Source organism: Xiphias gladius, chromosome 5 (genome assembly GCF_016859285.1).
Source record: "Xiphias gladius isolate SHS-SW01 ecotype Sanya breed wild chromosome 5, ASM1685928v1, whole genome shotgun sequence".
NCBI classification, from domain to species: Eukaryota; Metazoa; Chordata; class Actinopteri; order Istiophoriformes; family Xiphiidae; genus Xiphias; species Xiphias gladius.
Window position 1 is genome coordinate 10,733,717 of NC_053404.1, and position 21,776 is coordinate 10,755,492.

A 21,776-nucleotide genomic window follows, 5' to 3' on the forward strand; every position below is an offset into this window, starting at 1 on the left:
TTGCCTTCTATAATGAGAATCGAAAGGAAAAATTGTAAAGAGTTTGTGTATGCATAGCCTCCTGTAGAATTTTATTTCTGCACACTTAACCTTCTGATTTGTAAGTGTCACACATTGTAACATAGATATACTTAGATGCAAATCATATACTTATATTCACAAAGTGAATCAATTGCATATTCACTTGTGAAGAGCCCCCCTACCCCGATGGCCCAGGTCTACATCAACTCTAACAGCACGTAACTGGAAAAAGGAATGAAAATACATGCAAGTATAAAGTAAATGGGGGACAGATAATGCAACAAATCACTGTATCTCCACATTAGAACAAATTTAGTATGTTCAGTATATAAAGACTGAAAATACTGTATATCAATCACAGCATGTCTGCAGGATATTTAAATGAATAAATTTACAGATGGAAACAAAGGAAATTAATGAGAAGTTCAGTTAGGTCTTTAAAAGATGGGTTTTCCCTCTTGCATTAGGCTTCAGACATATAATCCATAATCAACAGTGAATATTTTAGTAGTTGTGTTCTTTGCAATTCTGGCAGCAGTGCTCAAAATGTTACCCTCTCTTGTGATAATTACAGGTCCATTACAGCTCCTTGACTGTTGCTGTCATTAAGGTGAAATAAAATGTTGACCGGAATGAATCACACTACATTTGCAAAAATAAAGACTTCTACATAAGTCTTTAACCCTCCTTTTCTAACTCTCACTAAATGTTCATGGAGCAATGACCCCGTCCATACTGGCATCTCATAACCTACATTCACACACTACAGTGAAAAATTCTGACAGCAAGAAAATTAAAGTGAAACATCCAATGGAAGTCGTCCCATTTTCTGAGCAAATCACATCCTGCAAGTGGTGGGAGCACTTCAACATAACACTACCCTTTTTACTGGCATAGAAAGTGATTGTAAAGTTTCTGCTGATCACTCACTCACACACACGCGCGCGCACGCACTTGATTCCAGCTTAGTTGTGTCTAGATTGGCAATATTGATGTTCAGCCCAGTGTCAAGGGTGTGACTTAACTATTAACTTTCAAGTGCGTATCTCCAGTTTACCAGTCCCCATGTGCCCAGACTGTACTCTAAATAACAATCCTTTGAATCTCTTTGTCACTAAATGATACATAGAGCACTTAAACGTTAAACAGTATTGAGAGAGTTAAGAGGAACACTGGTGGGCATGATGTGGCAATTTGGATTTAAGAAAAAAAGAAATCAGTAAGGGAACTGTGGGGGAGGATAGAAAGAGAAATTGGATGAGTTTTAGAGATAGGGCATGAAAAGTAGAGCCTGAAGGTGTGCTAACGAAGATAACTTTGATGAGTAAAACTTTTTCATGTTGCCTTACTGCCTCAGGGCACTTTTCAAGGTACAAACATCCACTTAATAGCCACCCGTAAACAGATGTGTACATGCATACCAACAGACTTCCATGCACACGTGAGATCTTGTCAGGTCAACTCACTACAGAGGCTTCACACTGCTACACTACAAAATCAACATTATTGAAATTCATCTGTCCACTCTACTTCTCTCCTTGTATCTCTCCATACCTCCCACCATCTAACTTCTCATATACCCCTGAGGCCTTTTAATAATTGTTTATTTATATTGAGCTAGCCACCGTGACTGCACTCACACTCACAATAATGAAATATAAGGAACAGGATGAAGTCTGCTTGTGACAAGAGAAACACTGAACAAGAATAGGCAGTAAGTAGGTAGCAGCAACAGATGTTGTCGGCCTGCTTACTTCTCAAAAATAGCATTCACAGAAAAGATGTTAATTATCAAACAGCATGTTATCGATGCATTGCCATGAGTCACCGATAAAGCAACATATTAAAGGTAGCTGAACCAGTACGTTTAGTTTGTTGCCAGTCCAAGCTGTTACATTCAGTTCCATACAAAACTAGCCTTTACAAGCACTATATGAGGTTCATAGCTCATTAGAGGCTTGCAACATGGAGGTAACATACTGTGCATTATGGCTGAGCTGACAACAGCAGTCTCACTGATGATAAGCCCCACTGCTAAAAGTTACTGACTCAAAATGGTGATTTAGTATAGTCAGTTCAAGATTCAATGTTAAAAGATTTGTTTGTATGCATGCTGAACACCTCTGTTTACCTATGATGTGCTAATTCAACTTAAAGTGGCTATAATCAACATTTGTATATAAAAAAAATAGATCACATGATTACCTATAAGTGAAAGGGTTGCGAATCATCACCCGACAAAGCTTTATTAACTCCTTCAGTTTATTGTTTTGTTTTTACAGCCTGCAACTTTACTGTTCATGGTGTAGTTTTTGGCTATAGCAGGTAGCTGTTCTCCAAAACATCTGCATGGTTTACCAGACCTTTTCTATAATGTGACCGTAAGGTAGAGCTTCAGCATAATGGCATTTACAAAGTCAGACAAAACATGCAGAACTTTACCTGAATGCTAAAATGTTTAAATAATTCAGTTTGAATATTCAAATGGAATTATCATGGGCTAAAGTGTACACTTTCTAATTTTCTCCATTTGAAATTAGATAGCAAATTATTGCATTATACATTAAAGCCTAAAACGCCAATTTTGTTTTAGCATGCCATCAGCATTTATAATTTAACCATTCCATTATTATTTTGCTCACATGCTCATCAGAGGCCTTGTTGTAGATGCTTTCATCTGAGATGTAACAACATGAGTGAGAGGCAGAGATACTGTCTGAGTCAGATGCAATAAAAGTCAGTTATGCTGCTGGGCTCAGCAGTGGATCAAATTCAGTTTCCACATTGACTGGAGGGTGGGATAATGGGGCACAATTAAGAGAGTTGAGAGTTTACCTGAGGCTGCAGAGGTCTCAGTTCTCTGCTATCAGGCTGCAAATCTTAAAGGCATTTAGATAAGCGACTGTTCAGTTTAAAGAGATGGCACAGAACAAGTGAGAAGTGAGAGGACAAGTAGACGTGAGGTAATTGGAATCTGAGAGAAAGGGGAGCAGGAGATGGAGAACAAAAGAAAAAGACAGAATATGAGTTAGAGGGAGAGGAGGGGGTTAAATGAAAAAAAGATGATGTCTTTAGATAAAAAAGTAGACCTACAAAATACGACAACAAAGATCATTTTGATGCATTTAGGTCATATGACCCTTTATAATCCTAAGGCTTACTTAAAGGCGTGGATTTGCATGTGCACACAAATACTTGCTGAAATGTACATGCAGGCACACCAAGTGCAGTGCACAAAGCAAGTGTTTGGTTTTTATGCAGTCTGTGAGGTCTCATCACATAAGCTCGCTATCAAAGGCATACCAAGGCAAGATCAAAGTAAGTTCCCATCTCTCTATCTCTGACTTTTGCTTTCTCTCAACCTCTCCCACACTATGAGGGTTTAGAGATGAAAGTGGAGAGTCCCTTCAGACATCAAACATCTCATCTCTGTTTCCTCCTCTCCTCTCCACTGATAGTTGTTGCTGTGGTTGGTATTAGTGGTCCGAATGGCTGGCTGTCGCTGTGAAGGGACAAGACAATCATGAAGTAATTCACTTGATAATGACGTTAAACTATTTATTCAAGTTAACAAAAGAAATTAGCATTTATTTGCACTTTGCTCCTCCTCCAGATATCATTAACAAAACAGAGTCATTAAAAATGTAAAAAGTTTTCAGTGTACTGTAAATTAGTTTACATATATACAGGACATTGGCTAAATTAGATTCTTTTTGAGCACATAGTTAGGGAAATAGATTTCACCCATTGTTAATTTTCTCTTTGTCTAAACCCTGATTATTTTGCTTATGTAAGCTTTATGTAACCTAAGAGGCACCAACAGAGCTTTGAGGAGAAAATTGTGTTGTCTAAATGGTTCAGTGTAAATGGAAAGGATCCCAATAATTGCAGTTGTAATTGACAAAGTTTGGTAAAATTACGTTTCCTCCCTGGCTGTCTTCGTCTGTGGACCTTTATGTGCGTTTTTTCGAGACTCCGCCGGCCCTCCCTGGCTGTGCATCCAATTTGTTTTCTGAGATAAAAGTAAATAAGCCGAGCGCAATTTCATTGTGCCCCATTATCCCACCCTCCAGTCACTGTGGAAAACAAAACCCACACAACGCTCCACTGAGACCAGGCTTTTGGAAAACATCAAATTAGAATATGCTGTGTGTGTGTGTGTGTGTTTTTCTGTGTGTAGAGAGAAAGAGGGAGAAAACAGTCTGGAGGAGTTGTGAGTATAGATAATTTTCTGTAATGGAGGACTCTACTGATTCAAACCTGTAAACAAGAACAACTACACACACGAACACACACACACACACACACACACACACACACACACACACACACACACACACACACACACACACACATACATTTCAACCCTTTAGTGACAGTCCAGCTCAGCTCCCAGCAAACAGGCCAAGATAGCTATTCAGCACATCAGTGGAGCAAATTTCCAGTAAAACACTCAGTAAAAAAAGTCATTGTTTTCAGTCAGCCTCCCTTTCTCTGGCTTGGGCAGTTGGTATGCTTTCAGCAGACTGGTGTATGCTGAGATACAGTTCTCCTGTGTGCAGAGAAAAGGAAGGAAGGAAGATCTTGTATTTCTGGAACACACAGAAACCAATTTGTAGGGTCGACATGATTCTTGTCAATAGCACCGGCTGCAGCTTTCAAGGTAATTAGAAACTTCAGTGAAACAGCAATAACAAGTTCATTATTTTGCAGGGATATGAAAGTCATGTATTCCCCCCTCTCCATCGCCCTCTCTGCTCTCGAATCTCCCCTGACGCTCTTCTTCTTTGTAAACACGCTGCTTGCTCTCTACCTGTTTTACGTTCTCGGGAAAGGCTTGTTAATGAATGTGTGATCATTTAGCTCTAGTCCTGGTGAAGAGCTGTTTGTTTACAGGATTATTATGGAAAATCACTTTTCAGTTTACATTCAACTAGGACTAGCTTGACTAAACAAAAAGGAAAAACAAAATCAACAGCTTCACAAATAAGAGGTTTTGTTTAATCATTTAGTCTGGCGTGACTTCTGCAAGCAACCATAAGTGTGAAGTGAGCTTTTGGAGCTTTTTTTCTCATATATTTAGGATCTTGTGGATGGTGTTTACAAAAGGGATATAGTTTGGTAAACTCCACTTAACATGACAATTATCATGCTTTTTTCTCCAATTTTATTGAGAACGATCAGAGAAATATGAGAAAAGATAACATAGGTGGAATTTCTGGTACATTTTAAAAGTCAGAAATTCTATTTATTGTTTGTAGAGTTTTTCCATACCACTTCAAGCCTCTGGATGAAATGCAAATTGTGTCAAACTTTTTTTTATAAAACATATCCTAAAACACGTTTAGTATTACTCACAATCATAAATAACTTACTCAAATAGCATATGATGGCATATCTGAGCAGCCTAACTTGTCCTAGCTAAAACATGTAGTAACTATGCCTTCAAATAAAAGCAGTAAAAAATGGAATAGATAAAATGCATATTTATGTTAATTAAATTTCATTGAACTGTCTTTGATCATGTTTCATTAGAGTAATATGAGGGTTTGTTAAATGTGTGGTTATACAGAGTTTAATAGGCATTTTAAAACCACCAGAGGGAGCCATTGAGCTTTTGATTATGCTGTGTAGTAGCTTTTGTGTCCCTGACAGCAATGAATTACCATTTCTTCTTCATCATCTTGTGTACTCTGCTTAATTTGCTGATGCAGGTCCTAGTCTGGGTCTTATTAAAATGCTGTTGTCAGTAGTTTTAGACCCAGACTCTCTTTAAAATGCAGATTCTAATTTATTATCTCTATCTCCCACTGTTTCAGTTGGATCATTACCCTCCAGTCAGCTACACCCTCCCAGAAGCCTCAGACACACAATTTAACCTGGTTAAGACACTATTCTTGGGAAAAGTCTATGGTAAGTGTGTCCGCTCATCTAAAACTTTTCTGTTAACAACTCTTTAGATTTTGCACTTTTTCAACCACTTCCACACTGCACAAAATGTTACTATGTGCACATATTGTGATCATATATATTTTCTGCCACATATATCCTTTTATAAATCAACTCGTAGCAATCTAACCCCAGTCTATCATGGTTCTTTTTAAGGAGCTTTTTGGACTGTTTATGAGCTCAAGTGTCTATTCTTTCTGGCAATCAATTTACAATAACTATGAATCACTAAAAGAGTCCAATAGATGCTATTGTGGCTGCAAAAAATCCATTTTCAGCAAAGTTATATACCCATTCAGTTTTCAAAATGTATTTTACTTATGTGGGTTGACCTTGCATTCCCCAGTTTGAGCTCAGAGTTTATCCTCTTGGGTTAAAGAAGACAAAAACAGTTGTCTCTTATGGGGACAAGTCATTTGTCATCTCTCCTGTCCAGAAGTAAAAGCAGGGACCATCCCGTCAGCTCTTGTCATTTTTATGTTCTTTATGTACAGTATATGTTGGTTTGTATATTCTGTATATCTGACCGTTATACTCTATTTTATTTCAATTATCTCTTGCAAAGATAAAACCCTATAGATAAACCATCTAATTTACAATGGGTTCCTAAAACACAAATATATACTTAAATTAACATTAATAAACCGTTAAAGCACATAAAGAGTAGAATAAATTAATAGAAATCCAAGTACGCACAAACAAAACTTCCCCCTCTGCTACCCAATAGACAAGAGGCTGTAATTACACATTAAGTCCACTAGAGTATGCCAAAGCACTGCAGAAGTTTATTTGTGCAGAAAATAATCCCGGCTGCATCCATCTCTACCTTTATGGGTGTCCACGCACATTTCTGGCTAATAAAGTTATGAAATCTGACAAATATTTTGTTAGAATTGAAACTGTCTCTTTTCTCATTAAAATTAACTTGAGAGTTGGTTGCCGAGCATTAAACTCTCCAGAATTCCCACAGTGTTTAACTGTCAGACCAAACAAATCCCCAACCTTTACTGAAAGTGGATTTTCCTTTTGATGTGGCTGTCAAGGTTAGTCAGCCCCTATAATGATACATTACTCATAGGAAACACAGGCACCGCGGTGCCAAAACCAATAAAATTGTGATTAATGGTTGGTTTTAATTAGCTTTTTTAATTACTCATAATGTACCTCTGTTTGAAGATTGTATCTCAGTTTTTGCACGTTGCTGCAGCTTGTTCAATTGTGGTCTCTCCAATTCTTCTTCTCTTTTCCTTTCTTCTCCTCTCATTTCTTTTGTCCTCTACCTGAAGTGCTGAGTTAGTGAGGTTGAAGTAATGGCTGACTTCACTTTCCAGCCAGAACTATCGACTGCAACACACGCCACAAGCCCCCCTGGGAATACGACATGCACGCATACACATAGATGCGTGAGCATGTACATGCACACAAAAGACACAGCCATCAATGTTTGCCCAACTAACACAGCAAATATGCTTTAAAGACACACAGGACAAAGTCACCTCATATGACAAAACATTACCGACTCATATAGCCATCCCCTCATGTGCAGCTTTCCATTGTGCATATCACCAGAAAAAACTTATTGAAATATTAAGTCTCTATATTGTAGTAAACATTACAACATAATTATACTTATGGACAGAGCAAATAAAAAATAATATCTTGGGTTCAAAAGGGGAAAAATAGAAGGATGACAGACACTGTATATTGTGACCAGAGAGACAAACATGGAACAAAAAGTACAGAGAACAAAAGTAGGATTTTGATTTTCCACATCTCGTTAGATCTATTCCACTTCTGTGTTGGAACTGCAGGGACAAGTGAGGCTGTCAGACAGATGAGCTATCAGATTCTCTATTTCTGGGAGACAGAGACTCTTTGTTTGATACAGCACACACAAACATACACAAACTGTTCACAGTGACATCTCCTCCATCACCTCACAGTCTGTTGATTGTTAGCAGGGGCGAGGACAGAAGGGTGGCCAAGGGTGAAATCTGATTGGCCACCCCTGGTGCCTCACCTTCCAGAGTCAGAAACTGATAGGTAGTTGGCTTTTTAGCACTGTGGATGGATTACTGAAGCCTCTGTAAGAAGTGACTTTTAACATTTGTTGCTGAGTCAATCAAACGACTATAAAGACACACAAAACGATAACAAAGAGACAAAAAACAACCACAAAGAGACTTGAAATCAACCACAAAGACAGGCAAAACAAGATGTAAAACAACTAAAAGGTGATGCAAAATGACCACAAAGAAACACAAATCACAACTCGAGATGCAAAACAAATATAATAAGACGCAAACGATGCAATGCCATCATTGTTTGTGGTCTTTATGCTATCTCTTTCTGTCTAGGTGTCTCGCTCTCATGTAGGAAGAGTGGGGGATGTTTTACATGACTGTGTCCAGGGGCCTTTGTCTATTAATCTGTCCATGGCTGTAGGCTACTTGGAGTTACAAATAGCAACTATTTATTAATGTTATTTAAGTTATTATTAGTAGTATATTAGTAGGCCTCCATCAGGAATTGGAGGGCCTGAAAGCAGAACTGGAGGAATTGACCAGAACTGGAGGACCTGTTCCTCAGCCTCGAGCTTGGTAACAAGCTCAAGGCTGAGGAAGAGTTCAGTCAGGCCCTCTAGAGAGAAAGTGCTCATCAGATTCTTTTCAACCACCACAATTTATTTGAAACGAAGGCATCAAGATTTGACTGAGGTATAGACTTTCAGCTTTAATTCAAGGGGGCTTAACAGAAATATCGCATTAACTGTTTAAAAATTACAGCCATTTTTATACATAGTCCCTCATTTTCAGAGGCTCAAAAGAAATTGGACAAACCAACATAATTGTAAATATAAGGATTATTTTTAATACTTGGTTGAAAATCCTTTGTAGTCAGTAACTGCCTGAAGTCTGGAACCCATGGACAGCCCCAAATCCGGAGTTTCCTCCTTGGAGATGCTTTGCCGGGCCTTTACTGCAGCTGCTTTCAGTTGCTGTTTGTTTGTGGGCCTTGAGAAGCTCTTGGGTTGCTTTTGCAGTATGTTTTGGGTCATTATCCATTTGTACTGTGAAGCACCGCCCGATCAACTTAGTAGCATTTAGCTGAATCTGAGCAGATAATGTAGCCCTATACTCTTCATAATTCATCTGTCTACTTCTATCAGCAGTCACAACATCAATAAACACCAGTTCCATTGGCAGCCATACATGTCCATGCCATAACACTGCTTCCACCATGTTCGACAGACGATATGGTGTGCTTTGGATCATGAGCCATACCTTTACTTCCTCCATATTCTTCTCTTCCCATCATTCTGGTACAAGTTAATCTCAGTTTCATCTGTCCAAAGAATCTTGTTCCAGAACTGGGCTGGCTTTTTTAGATGTTTAATCTGGCCTTTCTCTTCTTGAGTGTTACCAGTGGTTTGCACCTTGTGGTAAACCCTCTGTATTGACATTCATGAAGTCGTCCCTTGATTGTAGGCTTTGACGATGATACACCTACCTCCTCGAGAGTGCCCTTGACCTGGCTAGATGTTGTGAAGGGTTTTTTTTCACCAAGGAAAGAATTCTGCAATCATCCACTTTAGCTGTCTTCCATGGTCTTCCAGGCCTTTTGGTGATGCTGAGCTTGCCATTGCATTCCCTCTTTTTAGGAATGTCCCAAATTGTTAATTTGGCCTCTCCTAAAGTTTCTGCTATCTGTCTGATAGGTTTATTTTGTTTTTTCAGCCTTGCATCAAAACTTCTTTGGATTGCATATTTAGAATTCCCATGAACAGCTGAACCGAAAGAATTGCAAATTCAACACTTGGAATTGACTCCAGACCTTTTATTTGCTTAATTTGTCATGAAATAACAGGGAACAGGCCACACCTAGCCATGAAACTGAGCAACTGGCAATTGTCCAATTACTTTTGAGCCTCTGAAAATGAGGAACTATGTATAAAATGGCTGTAATTCCTAAACGGTTAATGGGATATTTTTGTCAAACCCCTTGAATTGAAGCTGAAAGTCTGCACTTCAATCACACCTTGATGGCTTGGTTTCACATCTATCATGGTGGTATACAGAGCAAAAATTTCAAAAATTGTGTCATTGTCCAAGTACTTATAGACCTAACTGTCAGTGAGTGGGTGGGTTGATGTATTGCATATGGGTCTGTCCTCCCTAGATCTCTGCATCCCAGTGGAATAGATGGGGGAGATGAGTCTCACATCAGCCAGAGCATCAGGCACGCTCACAACCCAGTCCTAAATTCTACAAATCTGTCTGAGTGTGTGCATGTGTGTGTCGTTTGTGTGTGTGTGTGCCTGGACTGTAGGTGAGTGTGCCTATCTAAGGGAAGAGAGTCATAGCCAAAGGCAGAGAGAGAGTAACAGAAATAGTGACACTGTGAAAGTACTATCAGAGACAGATGATTGTAGCCCCGAGGGTTGGTTGTAAAGGACGTTTACACACTAAAATTCTGATTTATCTCTCGTATTTTTAATCCCTTAGCCTCTCTCGTTCTGTTAACTCTGTCCACGCACATTTAACACGTTGCTCCCTGTGGGTGCTGTCAATAGGTCACTCTGATGTTTTATGGTGAATTGGTTTTATTCTGAGGAAGTTAAAGGCATAATAGCTGTCATTTGCATTCAGAGGTCTTTTCTCAGGTTTGGCTTTTTTATGTGCCTTTATTTCAAATTAGGCCTTTTCCTTCACTTCAAATACATGTTGACCCTCAAGTGTAGCAAGGAGTTGTTTTCACCAGGGCATGACAAGACCCAACTGCCTTTTTTGTAAAGTTCTTTGCAAACTTTAAGAAAAAAGCCCTATGAATAAAGATTATTAGTAGTATTAAAAATAATAACAAAACTGCAAGTACATACATATTTATATGAACATAAAAAAAAAAGGTTTTTGCTGTGTTTCGACAATCATTATCTCTCAACCATCTGCAAGTGAGGTCTTGCCAGGGCCATAAGCGAACGTCATTACTGTTATGTCTAGATCTGTCCAATGAACAACTTATTTTTTTCTGCTAATCCATCAATAAACCATCTCGCAGATCAAGATTTAGGCAGCATATTTATGAACAGTTTTTTCTGTTTATAATGTAATATTTTAAATTTGAGCACAGAAAAGTAAGCAGGCCTTGCTTTCGATATGTTAATATTTGAAGGTTCAAATTGCAAATTTTTGCTGTCCTGCTGATGATATATTTGGGGGTTTCTGTTTTTGAGAGTTTAACACCCAGGTCTACATATTGGAGCCCACTGATTGTATATAACTACCAAATTAAGCAAAAATCATGTATACTTTACATTACTCCTGACCATTGTCCAAAGCATGCCATGATGAAGTTTAATCAATCTCCTCCTTTCCAGGCAGCCACTGATTCGATGCATGTCTTTTGTGTTCTGGCCACCCGAAATCTTGACTCTGATTAAAGCACTGATAAACCCTGATGTTCGATGAGGCTGATTGCACAGAGACGTTTTCTTTGTTATCAGGCTCCAATCACTGTATCTCTGTGTGGTAATTCTATAATCTCTATAATCTTGATTATGTCTGCTGCCTTTTGAATCGAGATGAATGTAACTGTACGTGGTCACTGCTTTGTGTTTGTATGTGTTTATACAAGGGTCTCTGTGTTTAAGGATGACATCATACCATCCTCCCTTCATATTACCACTAGTTGTACTTTATACTGGTCAGTCCTAATCCTTGCCAGTGTGGATCTGGGATCCTGGTTTTCTCCAGCTGCTGTGTCGGAGTGGGGGTGGGACTGCACTGCAGAGAGGGAGAGAGAGAGAGAGAGATGCTTGCCAATGTGGTACTGTGGTAACACATTCACATAGCACACGGGAAGAACAAGGGAAAGAAGAGGAAAGGAAGCTGGTTTGGCTCACAAGCCATTTATAGACACTGAAGCAAACTCCACATAGGTAACTACAGTTGCGTGCATGTGTGTGTGTGTGTGTGTGTGTGTGTGTGTGTGTGTGTGTGTGTGTATACCTGTGTCTTCATCTGCATGTGTTAGTGCATATGCATGAGTGTGTGTGTGTGTGTGTGTGTGTGTGTGTGTGTGTGTGTGTGTGTGTGTGTGTGTGTGTGTGTGTGTGTGTGTGTGTGTATACCTGTGTCTTCATCTGTATGTGTTAGTGCATATGCATGAGTGTGCTAAGGTTTCAGTGTTAGTCTTTCTAATGTAAAATGTAAGTTGAATTTGCAGTTAAATATAAGAAATGAAGCCTTTCTTCTTCGTGATTTACTCATATATTGGTATGAAGCCACATTTTTGATGCTTTTGATTTACGTTTTTAATTTTCAAATTGTACAGAACACTGGAGTTTATCGGATGTGTGAGTCAGAAGGAAAAATGAGCCATCACAGAGAGTGTGATATTAATTATGTTATTTCTCTGCCTGTTGCTGCATCTCTGCTGTGTCTGGAGGAAGCTAGAGGTAGCAGTGATGAATACACCAGCGAGTTTGCATGTGTTTTGTTCAGTATGGGAACCATGTCTAAAGCTAACAGTCGTACATCTGCTGCAGCTCTTATCTTGCTTCTCTTTCATATGTCATGTCTCTCCACCTCCCTCTTTTTTTTAATTCATCATTCTCTGTTTCTCTACCCCACACCTCCTTTCTGTACATGTCTCCTGTAACTGCAGTTCATGTCAGTTTACTTCAATTCATATTGCTTCTATGACAATCCTATCAACAGGTTAGAGGAGATCACCACATTCACAACCAAATGCTATATAATAAGTGTATGAGGTTCAAAAATTAAGGAGGAAAAAAAGTTGGGGTCATTTTTTTTTGCCTTATTATCAAACTATGCACTGGATATAAGCATAGAAGAAGATATTTACACCATGAAAGTCATGAATATCTATATTGCTCAAGAAGAAACTATTAAATTGATGACCCCCCCCCCCCACACACACACACACACACACACACACACACACACACCTCTCTCTCTCACTCTCTCTATTTTCCCCCTCTTTCCTTCTTTCTCAACCCAGCCGGTCGAGGCAGACGGCCGCTCACCATGAGCCGGGTTCTGTTAAAGGTTTCTACCTGTTAAAAGGGAGTTTTTTCTTACTGCTGTCACCAAGTGCTTGCTCATGGGGGAATGTTGGGTCTCTGTAAATATAACTATAAAGAGTACAGTCTAGACCTGCTCTGTATGAAAAGTGCCCTAAGATAACCTCTGTTATGATTTGGCGCTATTTAAATTTAATTTAATTTAATTTAATTTAATTTAATTTAATTAATTAATTAATATTTATATTAATAAACATACAAAATACACAATTAAATTCTCAGAGACTATAGGGACATTAGAAAAATATTTTTCCTTCAGTATATCTTTTTTCTCTTTCACACTAATTTTTGTTTATTTTTATCCTTAATCAATTTATTTCTACTGCTTTCTTTCATTTTTTTTTATTTCTATCTGTCTGCCTCTCTCTGTTTCCTTAATTCTATTCCTTTCTGTGGTACATCAGCCATGACCACCATGTGTTTGTGCATGTGTGTGCGTATGTACATGCATATGTTACTATATGTTACTATTTGTTTTTGTGTTACAAAGGGTGTGGTAGATGGCTTCACATTAATATTCTTTTGATATGTCAATTGCATCATACTTTTATTAGCACCCCTCCCCCTTTTCCTCTCTCTAACCCCTACATCAGCTTCCATTTGTTGCTATGGCAACTGTGTTTGATCTGCTTTACCCTGCCCCTCCATTTGAGCACCCGTCTTGTCACCCCATTTCTTTCCCACACACCAGAGACTCTCTTTTCTTTCTTTTTTCCAACTTGTCCTCCTCCTATGTGTCTCACCTATTTTTCATTTAAACTTTAGTTTTTTCTTCCCTTCATACAAATCTGCCCTCTCTCACCCCTCTCCAAAATACACCCCTACCCATTCTTTTCACACCAGACCCCTCTTCTAAGTTTTGTGTGCTACCTCACCTTTTGAATTATTCATGCAATGTCATTGGTCACCCTGGTGAAACACCATCAGTAGGTGCAATCCTCTGATCAACATGCTGACCTTGTCGCTGTTGTGTCAGTCTGTGTGCGTCTCCGTGTGTGCTTATGCATGTCTGTGTGCGTGCGTGTGTGTATGTGTGTGCATTTGTGTGTGTTTTGTAGAGTTGAATGTGCGAGGGGGTTACATATGGTAAATAGTACAACACAATTGTAGAACCTAGTTGTAATCATATGTAATGGTACATTTTATTATTGCAATCTTAAGTGAGATGGATTAATCTCTGCTTTGTTCTAATCATGATTAGTGTATGGAGAGCTGTTGGTTTGTGTGTATTTGCCCATGTTTTATTGATTTGTCTGGAAAGCCCATTTCGAAGCCACCAGGAGAAGCAGAAGAGGGGATTACAAACCTTAAGATCAGCATTGAATGACTGGCTATTGCAAGGTGATACTTATTGTTAATGGACTGGGGATGGCCATATTATGTCCATAAAAACGTCAAAATAATAGAGTCGTCTCATCACCTCATTAATCTAATGATGTTCAGCTTTTGTTGAAAGAGCATTACAGAGTTGTTGGCTGAACTCTATTGAAATTTTATAGGTCACTGTTTGTGGTGTGCATTTATTTTATTGCATTTCATTTTGAACATCACTTTCTTTCCTACTGTATAGCATGTACGATTTCATTGTCGGCTATTTACTTCGCATCGGCATTTTATGCAAAGCAGCCTGTTATACTCCTAGCAGAGAGTCTATTAGTATTCACACATAGTTCTCTGCAGTGATCAACACAGGTTCAGGCATACAGGAAAGAGAGGACTTGTATTCATACTCATATTCTGTATTAATAAGACTGTTGGTATCAGTATTCTGCTCACTGTGCTTACTGTAGTGCAGTGAAGCACTTCCTTCGAGTGTCTATGTGTGTCTTTCTCTCTCCACCCCATCTGCGCACCCCCACACATATGCAAATTCATACACACTTGCACATAAACACCATCCACACTATTCTCAAGGTGTGAAGTGATTGAAAGCAGGCACATTTGTCTTGTTCCTGCAGAAGGAGTTGACCAGTGCCCCTTCAGAGGGGTGATGCTGAGCCACATTTGAGTTTCAACATAACACAGCATTTACACCTCATCTTGAATCTAAAGCAATACTGTATGAGAACTAAGCAGCAGAACCTGTATCAAGTGTCTGTAAAGTTATTGTTTTCATCACACACACAGATACAGTAAATATAAACAGTTTAAGTGCCTGTAGGAGGTCTGGTCAGATGATGAATAGAAGACTCAAATAGCACTGAGCTCTATTCCTGGCAGCACAATCAATAGTGTACAAATACACACACACACACACACACACACACACACACACACACACACACACACTGGCATTGGACCCATCAAAATGGAATAAAGATAGAGAATTTCATTATAAACCATGTCCAGATACTCAGAACCCCATCATCTAACATAACTTGATTCATTAAATAAACACAAACACACAGACACACAGAGAGAGAGCAGTACTCTAGTTAGTCTTCCCTTGTTCATATTTTTGCTTTAGGACTGTCCAAACAGTTCCTTATGAGTGTGGCACAGTCGTGCAGCAGCGGATTGGTCATGCATGTAAAAATTAAAACCAGACTCTGTCTGCACACACAGTCAGAGTTCAAGTGAAGGAGCTGTTTTGAAATCAGCCCAGGATTATACCTGAAAATTTTTGTTTTATACAGTGTTTACATCTTCACTAAATTGTAGGTGTTGGAGGGATTTTTTTATCATGTTATTTGCTGCCTGCAGTCTCTCCTTGCTCTTATCTTTTCCGCAGTCATGTGTGAATTTGTCTGTGGTGTGTGTGTGAACAGCAATGGTTAAATGGGTGAGAATCATCTTTAAACTGCACTTATTGAAAAATGTAAGATGTTTTTAAAGTTTAGCAAAGCATTGATCAGCATTTATGATGATTGTTGTGAGCCTAAATTAGAAAATGTTTGAACATTCTTTTAGATTGTTTTTAATGAATACCCTGGTCTATATCAGCTCTGAGAGAACAAACAACTGCGGAAATGATTGGAACCCCTAAATTTTAAATACAGAGTTTAGAATATCAGAATATTTTATTAAATGTCCAAAGTTACTGAATAACAACAACAACAAAAATGGTTTCATATAATGAAATTTTAAAAAAAACAGACGGTTGTACGGTACAGTTGACACAATTATTGGCACCCTTTTGATAAATTTAAATTAGTTCCTCAAACAAAATAAAAAAACAAATAGAACTCACCTTTGCTTAATTTTTGATGTTTACATGACCTGAATTAAAAACTGAATGAAGGTTGTACTGCATAAAAAGGGGCTGATTGTTTCCAGAGAGTATCAGAAATACTATTATCAAAAAAAATAACAATTCCAAAGGCAACAAGGCAATCGCAAAAGATCTTGAAATCCCTGTTTCAGCAGTTTGTAATTACATCGAGAAGTCTCATAAAACTTTTAAGAGACTTCCAGGATGTGGCACTAAGAAGAAACCGAATGAGAGAAGTCTGCGAAGATTGATGTGGATTAAGAAAAAAACACATGCAAGACATCTAGAGAGCCTCAGGCTGACCCGGAGCAATCTGGATTGGTTGTTTCAGCCCCATACCGAACGCTGCACACTAAACCAAGTAGGACTGTATGGGCAAAGGCCCAGGCGAACACCACTATTAAAAGAAAGACACAAAAAAAGCAAGACTGATGCTCGCAAAAACTTTCATAGATAAGCCACAGTCTTTCTGGGATAATGTTCTATGGACAGATGAAACCAATGTAGGGCTCTTTGGGAATGCAGTGCATAAGTTTGTTTTATTAGCACAAAATGAAGCCCATAAAGAAAATAACACCCAACCTATAGTGAAACATGGTAGAGGTTCTATCATGCTGTGGGGCTGATTTGCTTTCTCGGGTGCTGGAGGCATTGAATGTATCAAAGGAATGATGAAGCCAGAAGGTTACTGAGGCATTTTAGAGTGAAATTTGTTACCCAGTGTCAGAAAACTAGGTTTGAGGGAAGGTATTGGGTCTTTCAGCAGGGCAACAACCCAAAGCACACATCTAGCAGCACAAAAGGCTGGTTGAAAAGGAAAAGATAAACTGTGTCAAACTGGCCAGCAACGAGTCCTGACCTAAATCCCATTGAAAACCTTTGGAGAGAGCTGATATCCGCCATTGCTAAAAGGATTCCTGCAAACTTAAAAGAGTTTGAATGCATAGCAACGGAAGAGTGGCAGTAACTACCCCCAGACAGGTGCAAGAAGCTTCTAGATGGCTACAAGAAACATTTAGAGTCATTACTGCCAAAGGTTCAACAACCAAATATTAGTGAAGGGTGCCAATATTTGTGTCTGGGGTACATTTTGTTTTTGTATTATTTAAATATTATGCACATTTTGTTTATTTTTATTTTCTCTTGTTCAGTAACCTTGGACATTTTATTAAAATATTTTGATTATACATAATTGGTTAATTTGCATTTATTTCTGAATATATTCTAAGTTCTGTACTTAAAATTTAGGGGTGCCAATCATTTCTTCCCAGGACTGTAAGCTTTTCAGATCCAAATGACTGTCAGTAGAAATCAGTATTTGTCAATTGTGGAAAATATACTGTGTGTAACCTACAAACAGCCAATGCATGTAATTCACAGACTGAACAGGGATATAGCACCGGCCGGACCAAGCTCAGTGGGCCAGCTACAGTTCAGTCATTGATTTATGTGTGAAAAGGTGTGTGTTGAAGTCATTTTCTCTGAAAAATAAAGAGATGACACTCAAAGGAGAGAGACAAACAGACAGTGAGATAGAGATAATATTGCAGAAAATTGCTGCATGTGAACAGGTACATCTGAATTTGTCTGGATAGCAATGGCAATAGGTGAAGCTCAGGAAATTTGACTGCTCTCCATATTATGGTAGTTGTTACAGGTACGTGTAAATGTTATTTCTGTGAGGTGTTAGTGTGGCGGACAACAGGGGGCAAAGTAGCCGACCTTTCAATTTGAATCATCTGTATATACTCACAAAGGCACGATAAAGACTTGTCCTACATTTAAGACCATAGCTTGAGCGAGAGAAACGAGCAACGTGTTGATTGAAACCACAACCAATACTGAATATGGAATACCATTATAGAAGCCTAATCTTGTCTTCCTTTCTTTGTGCCATAGACTGAAACTCACATTGTTGTATTCTGCTTTAGAAACATACAGTATGAAACCCACATCCTATGCTACTAAAGCATCCCATGAATAAGAGAATGAATAGCCAGAAACAGGGAGGGAGAGATAGAGAGACTGTAAGGGAGGTGAGGGTGTTTATTCATTATTCATCCTTTAATTTAACATTAAGGTCAGTGTCTGTGTATGTTCCTCCTCTGCTCTCTCCCTCCTCCTCATCTTTGTTCACTCTCTCCAATCCTCATTTGTGCAGATTCATATTGCCACTGGGGGCTTTAGACTTGCAAGGTATTGGTTTACTGTGCCTTTGCATCAGCAAAATTTGTGCCTACCAGTGCTTGAGTGTATAAGCTCTGTTTGTGTGTGCACATAGAATTTTGAGCATTCAGAGAAAGTGTGTTGTGTGTGTTCATCTTATGTGTTTTGGATAATAAATGCTGATGCTTTGGTCTTTGCCCTAGTAGCCTGGTTTCTTGTCTCCCAAGCTTCTCTCAACATCAACTGAATTTATGGCTATGGTTCTTCGTATATTAACATCACATTAGACTGGTTTGACAGTCTCATCAAACAAAATAAGTTCATTAAAACGATCCATTGATTCCAGCTTCTATCCAACCCTGTGTTTCTGTACAGAAACTGGACACATAGACCCGGTCCTCATTGTGCATTACAACACTCCAGGCTTCGTCGGGTGCTTGTCACAGGTACAGTTCAACGGAGTCGCCCCCCTCAAGTCCGCGTTGAGAACAGCCACACAGGCTCAGGCCACACCGACAGCTGGTCAGTCGGACAAACAACCTGCAGTCACATCACCAGTGTCTTACCAAGGCAAACTGGTGGAGTCCAACTGTGGGGCGTCACCTCTCACCATCCCACCAATGTCTGCTGCAACAGATCCCTGGCATCTGGACAACACAGGTGAGAATTACCCTAAACATCCTTAAGATGTTGCTTTCAGACAGTCCCTCTTCCTCACTAATAATATACAAAACCCTTTTGAAAGAAAAACACTCATACAGATGTTACAAAGTCAGATTCAGAACCACTAATAATAAAGTGTCATTCTTCACTTCTCTCTGTGTGGCAGAGAAAAGTTAATAACCAAAGTTTAACACAAATTAAACAAACTCTGCAAACTGAAAAACAACCTAACCCTACATAATACACACTGGGGACTTTATAAAGCATGTATTTGCGTTATTGGCCATGCTAGCAACATGGCTTCAGGGACGGTAATGTCAGTTGGACAGTCAGTCTGCCATTTTGGTCAACACTAAAGTGTCTCAACAGCTACTGAATGGATTGCCATGAAATGTTGTGCAGAAATTCATCTTTTCCAGACTATGTATCCTAATCACTTCAGTCACTTTGGTTAACATTTGTGGCTGTGAGTGAAATTTTAGCATTAAACTCAAAGCACCACTGTGCCTAAGTAAAACCTCATAGCCTTGTTGTTCCACACATAACTCTGCTTTTCAATTATGGTCTGTGCTAGAGGCAGCACTGGGACACAGTACCGTCTGACTGAATATATTGATTGTAAAATATTTATTCATTCAGCTTTCCGCTGAGAAATTACAAGTCATTTAGTAATGAGTAGCTAATCCTACAGTTACTACACACAGTTGACATTTGCAAATTAATTCGGTTTTGAATCAGATCAAGTCTAAACATTTAGGGACATACAGATGCACATTATTATGCATATGTGAACATACACATGGAACACAACAAACACAGTAATTGATTTCCATACACAGTTACACACTCTGCCTCTATTTTGGACATTTGACAAACCACGACCTCAGTACTCTTGTGTCTAAATGTTCCATTTCACAGCAGTGTTTAGTATTCCAGAGTGTCATTATTCTATAATTATCACTGTCTGACTTCTCAATGATTTTTGCATTTGTTGGTTTTTTTCAGTTCCCATCCTCCTAGCGATTAGTTTTTCCATTTTAAGTTTTTACTGTATTGGTCATCTCTTGTCTTTCTGTCCTTGTCTCTTATCTTTTCATATGTGATAACACCTCATATGTGATCATTCTTGACGTTATATGCAGGCATATCCAGGCAGCTGACAAACTATAATGAGTGTGGTTGCTCTTCTGCCCTCTATTTCTTTCTATTTTCACTGCTTTTTCCCTTTCAGCCTCCTCTTCTTCTTATTCATGCTCTTTACTGGTCAAGAGAACTATGTACTCAGTAGCAGAAATAGCTGACAGCTCATTCCAGTTTGCATGAGTTTGTGCATTTATGCAGGTTGTTTGTGTGCATTATGTTTGGATTATGCACTCTGAGTGTTTGTGTCTAGTATATATATATATATATATATATATATATATATATGATATTGTTGAGATCTCAACAATATCATCTTTCTCCTTGTAGTTTTCTTTATCTTTCACCACCTCCTCCACTCATCTCAATCCTTCATCTCTCTCTTCAGTCATTCACCCGACACTTTTGTCTGTTCAGGGAAATCCTAGCAATTAGATGATTGCTGCTGACAGAGAGCTATAGTGGACGGGCAGAAGCAGCAGTTGTCATTAATCACTTAACCAGTCATGGATCTTTAATGAAATACTTATATATGATATACAGTCTTTATGTAGCAAAGATGGAGCCAATATAGAAGAAACCAAGCGATGTGTCTGTCTTCTTCCAATAGTACATTACCGTTCTGTTCTTGGGTTGAAAAGCAAAGCTTTGACGTTATAATTCAACACAAGTTATGGATGAAATTACTCCCTATGACTTTTTACTTCTGAAAAATTACTAATGGCTCTGTTTTTATGCTAGTGCAAAACAGCACCATGCCATGTTGGTATTGTCCTGACCTTGAAATACACTTTGCCAATCTGTCTGGTGTTTTAATATGTGAAAATTGGTCTAGTGTAGCCATTCAACATAAAATAACTTAAATCTTGAAGATTCTTTTAGTTCCTATTAATGTTTGGTTTGACTTTCTTTCTTCCTTTCTTTCTTCTCTGTGTTCAGATGCAGAGTTCCCCTTTAATGAGGAGAGGGTGATTCCTGATGGAGTCAACAGGGACTCAGCCATTATTGGAGGTACACAACGTTGTCATATTTGTGAAGTAGTCTTTGTCAGATTTGCATATGAGGTGTCAAGAGGTAACATTATATTACATGCTCAAAAATGAATATTAGTTTGTGGATTAGTACAGAGATTAGTGTTGTGTTGAAAAGTATTTTAAGATGTACCTGGTCCTCATGGCTAAATGTAAAAAATCATTAGATCTGTGGCATTATGGTGGTTAGATGGTTTATTAGATGATCAACAACCCTTCTATTTCTCTATTGTTCCTTTTTTTCTATAATATTATACTATAAAAAAAACATAAAAGCAAAAAAACATGAATGTCTTTTAGCATTGTAAAAATTATATAGATATCATTGTCATTTCATCGTTGGTAAGTGGTATTGTAAACCAGACATCCCTGTGAAATACCAATTTGAATACTGAAAAGTATTTGAATATTGAACACTATTCAAATTGATTGTTTTTGCCAAAACAAAAAGCTATTCCGTTTTCTATTTTATATGACACAGAAAAGCAAC

At 38.5% G+C, this 21,776-nt stretch overlaps 1 protein-coding gene across 1 annotated transcript in view; it reads left to right on the forward strand.

The window, feature by feature from the left end:
• The window catches only part of cntnap2a (contactin associated protein 2a), a 324,180-nt gene that overhangs the window by 299,719 nt on the left and 2,685 nt on the right, over nucleotides 1–21,776 (forward strand). Inside the window, exons 23-25 of the mRNA XM_040127346.1 lie at nucleotides 5,841–5,934; nucleotides 18,828–19,112; nucleotides 21,195–21,266. Coding sequence (XP_039983280.1) covers nucleotides 5,841–5,934; nucleotides 18,828–19,112; nucleotides 21,195–21,266 — 451 coding nt within the window. The remainder of the gene's footprint in view (nucleotides 1–5,840; nucleotides 5,935–18,827; nucleotides 19,113–21,194; nucleotides 21,267–21,776) is intronic.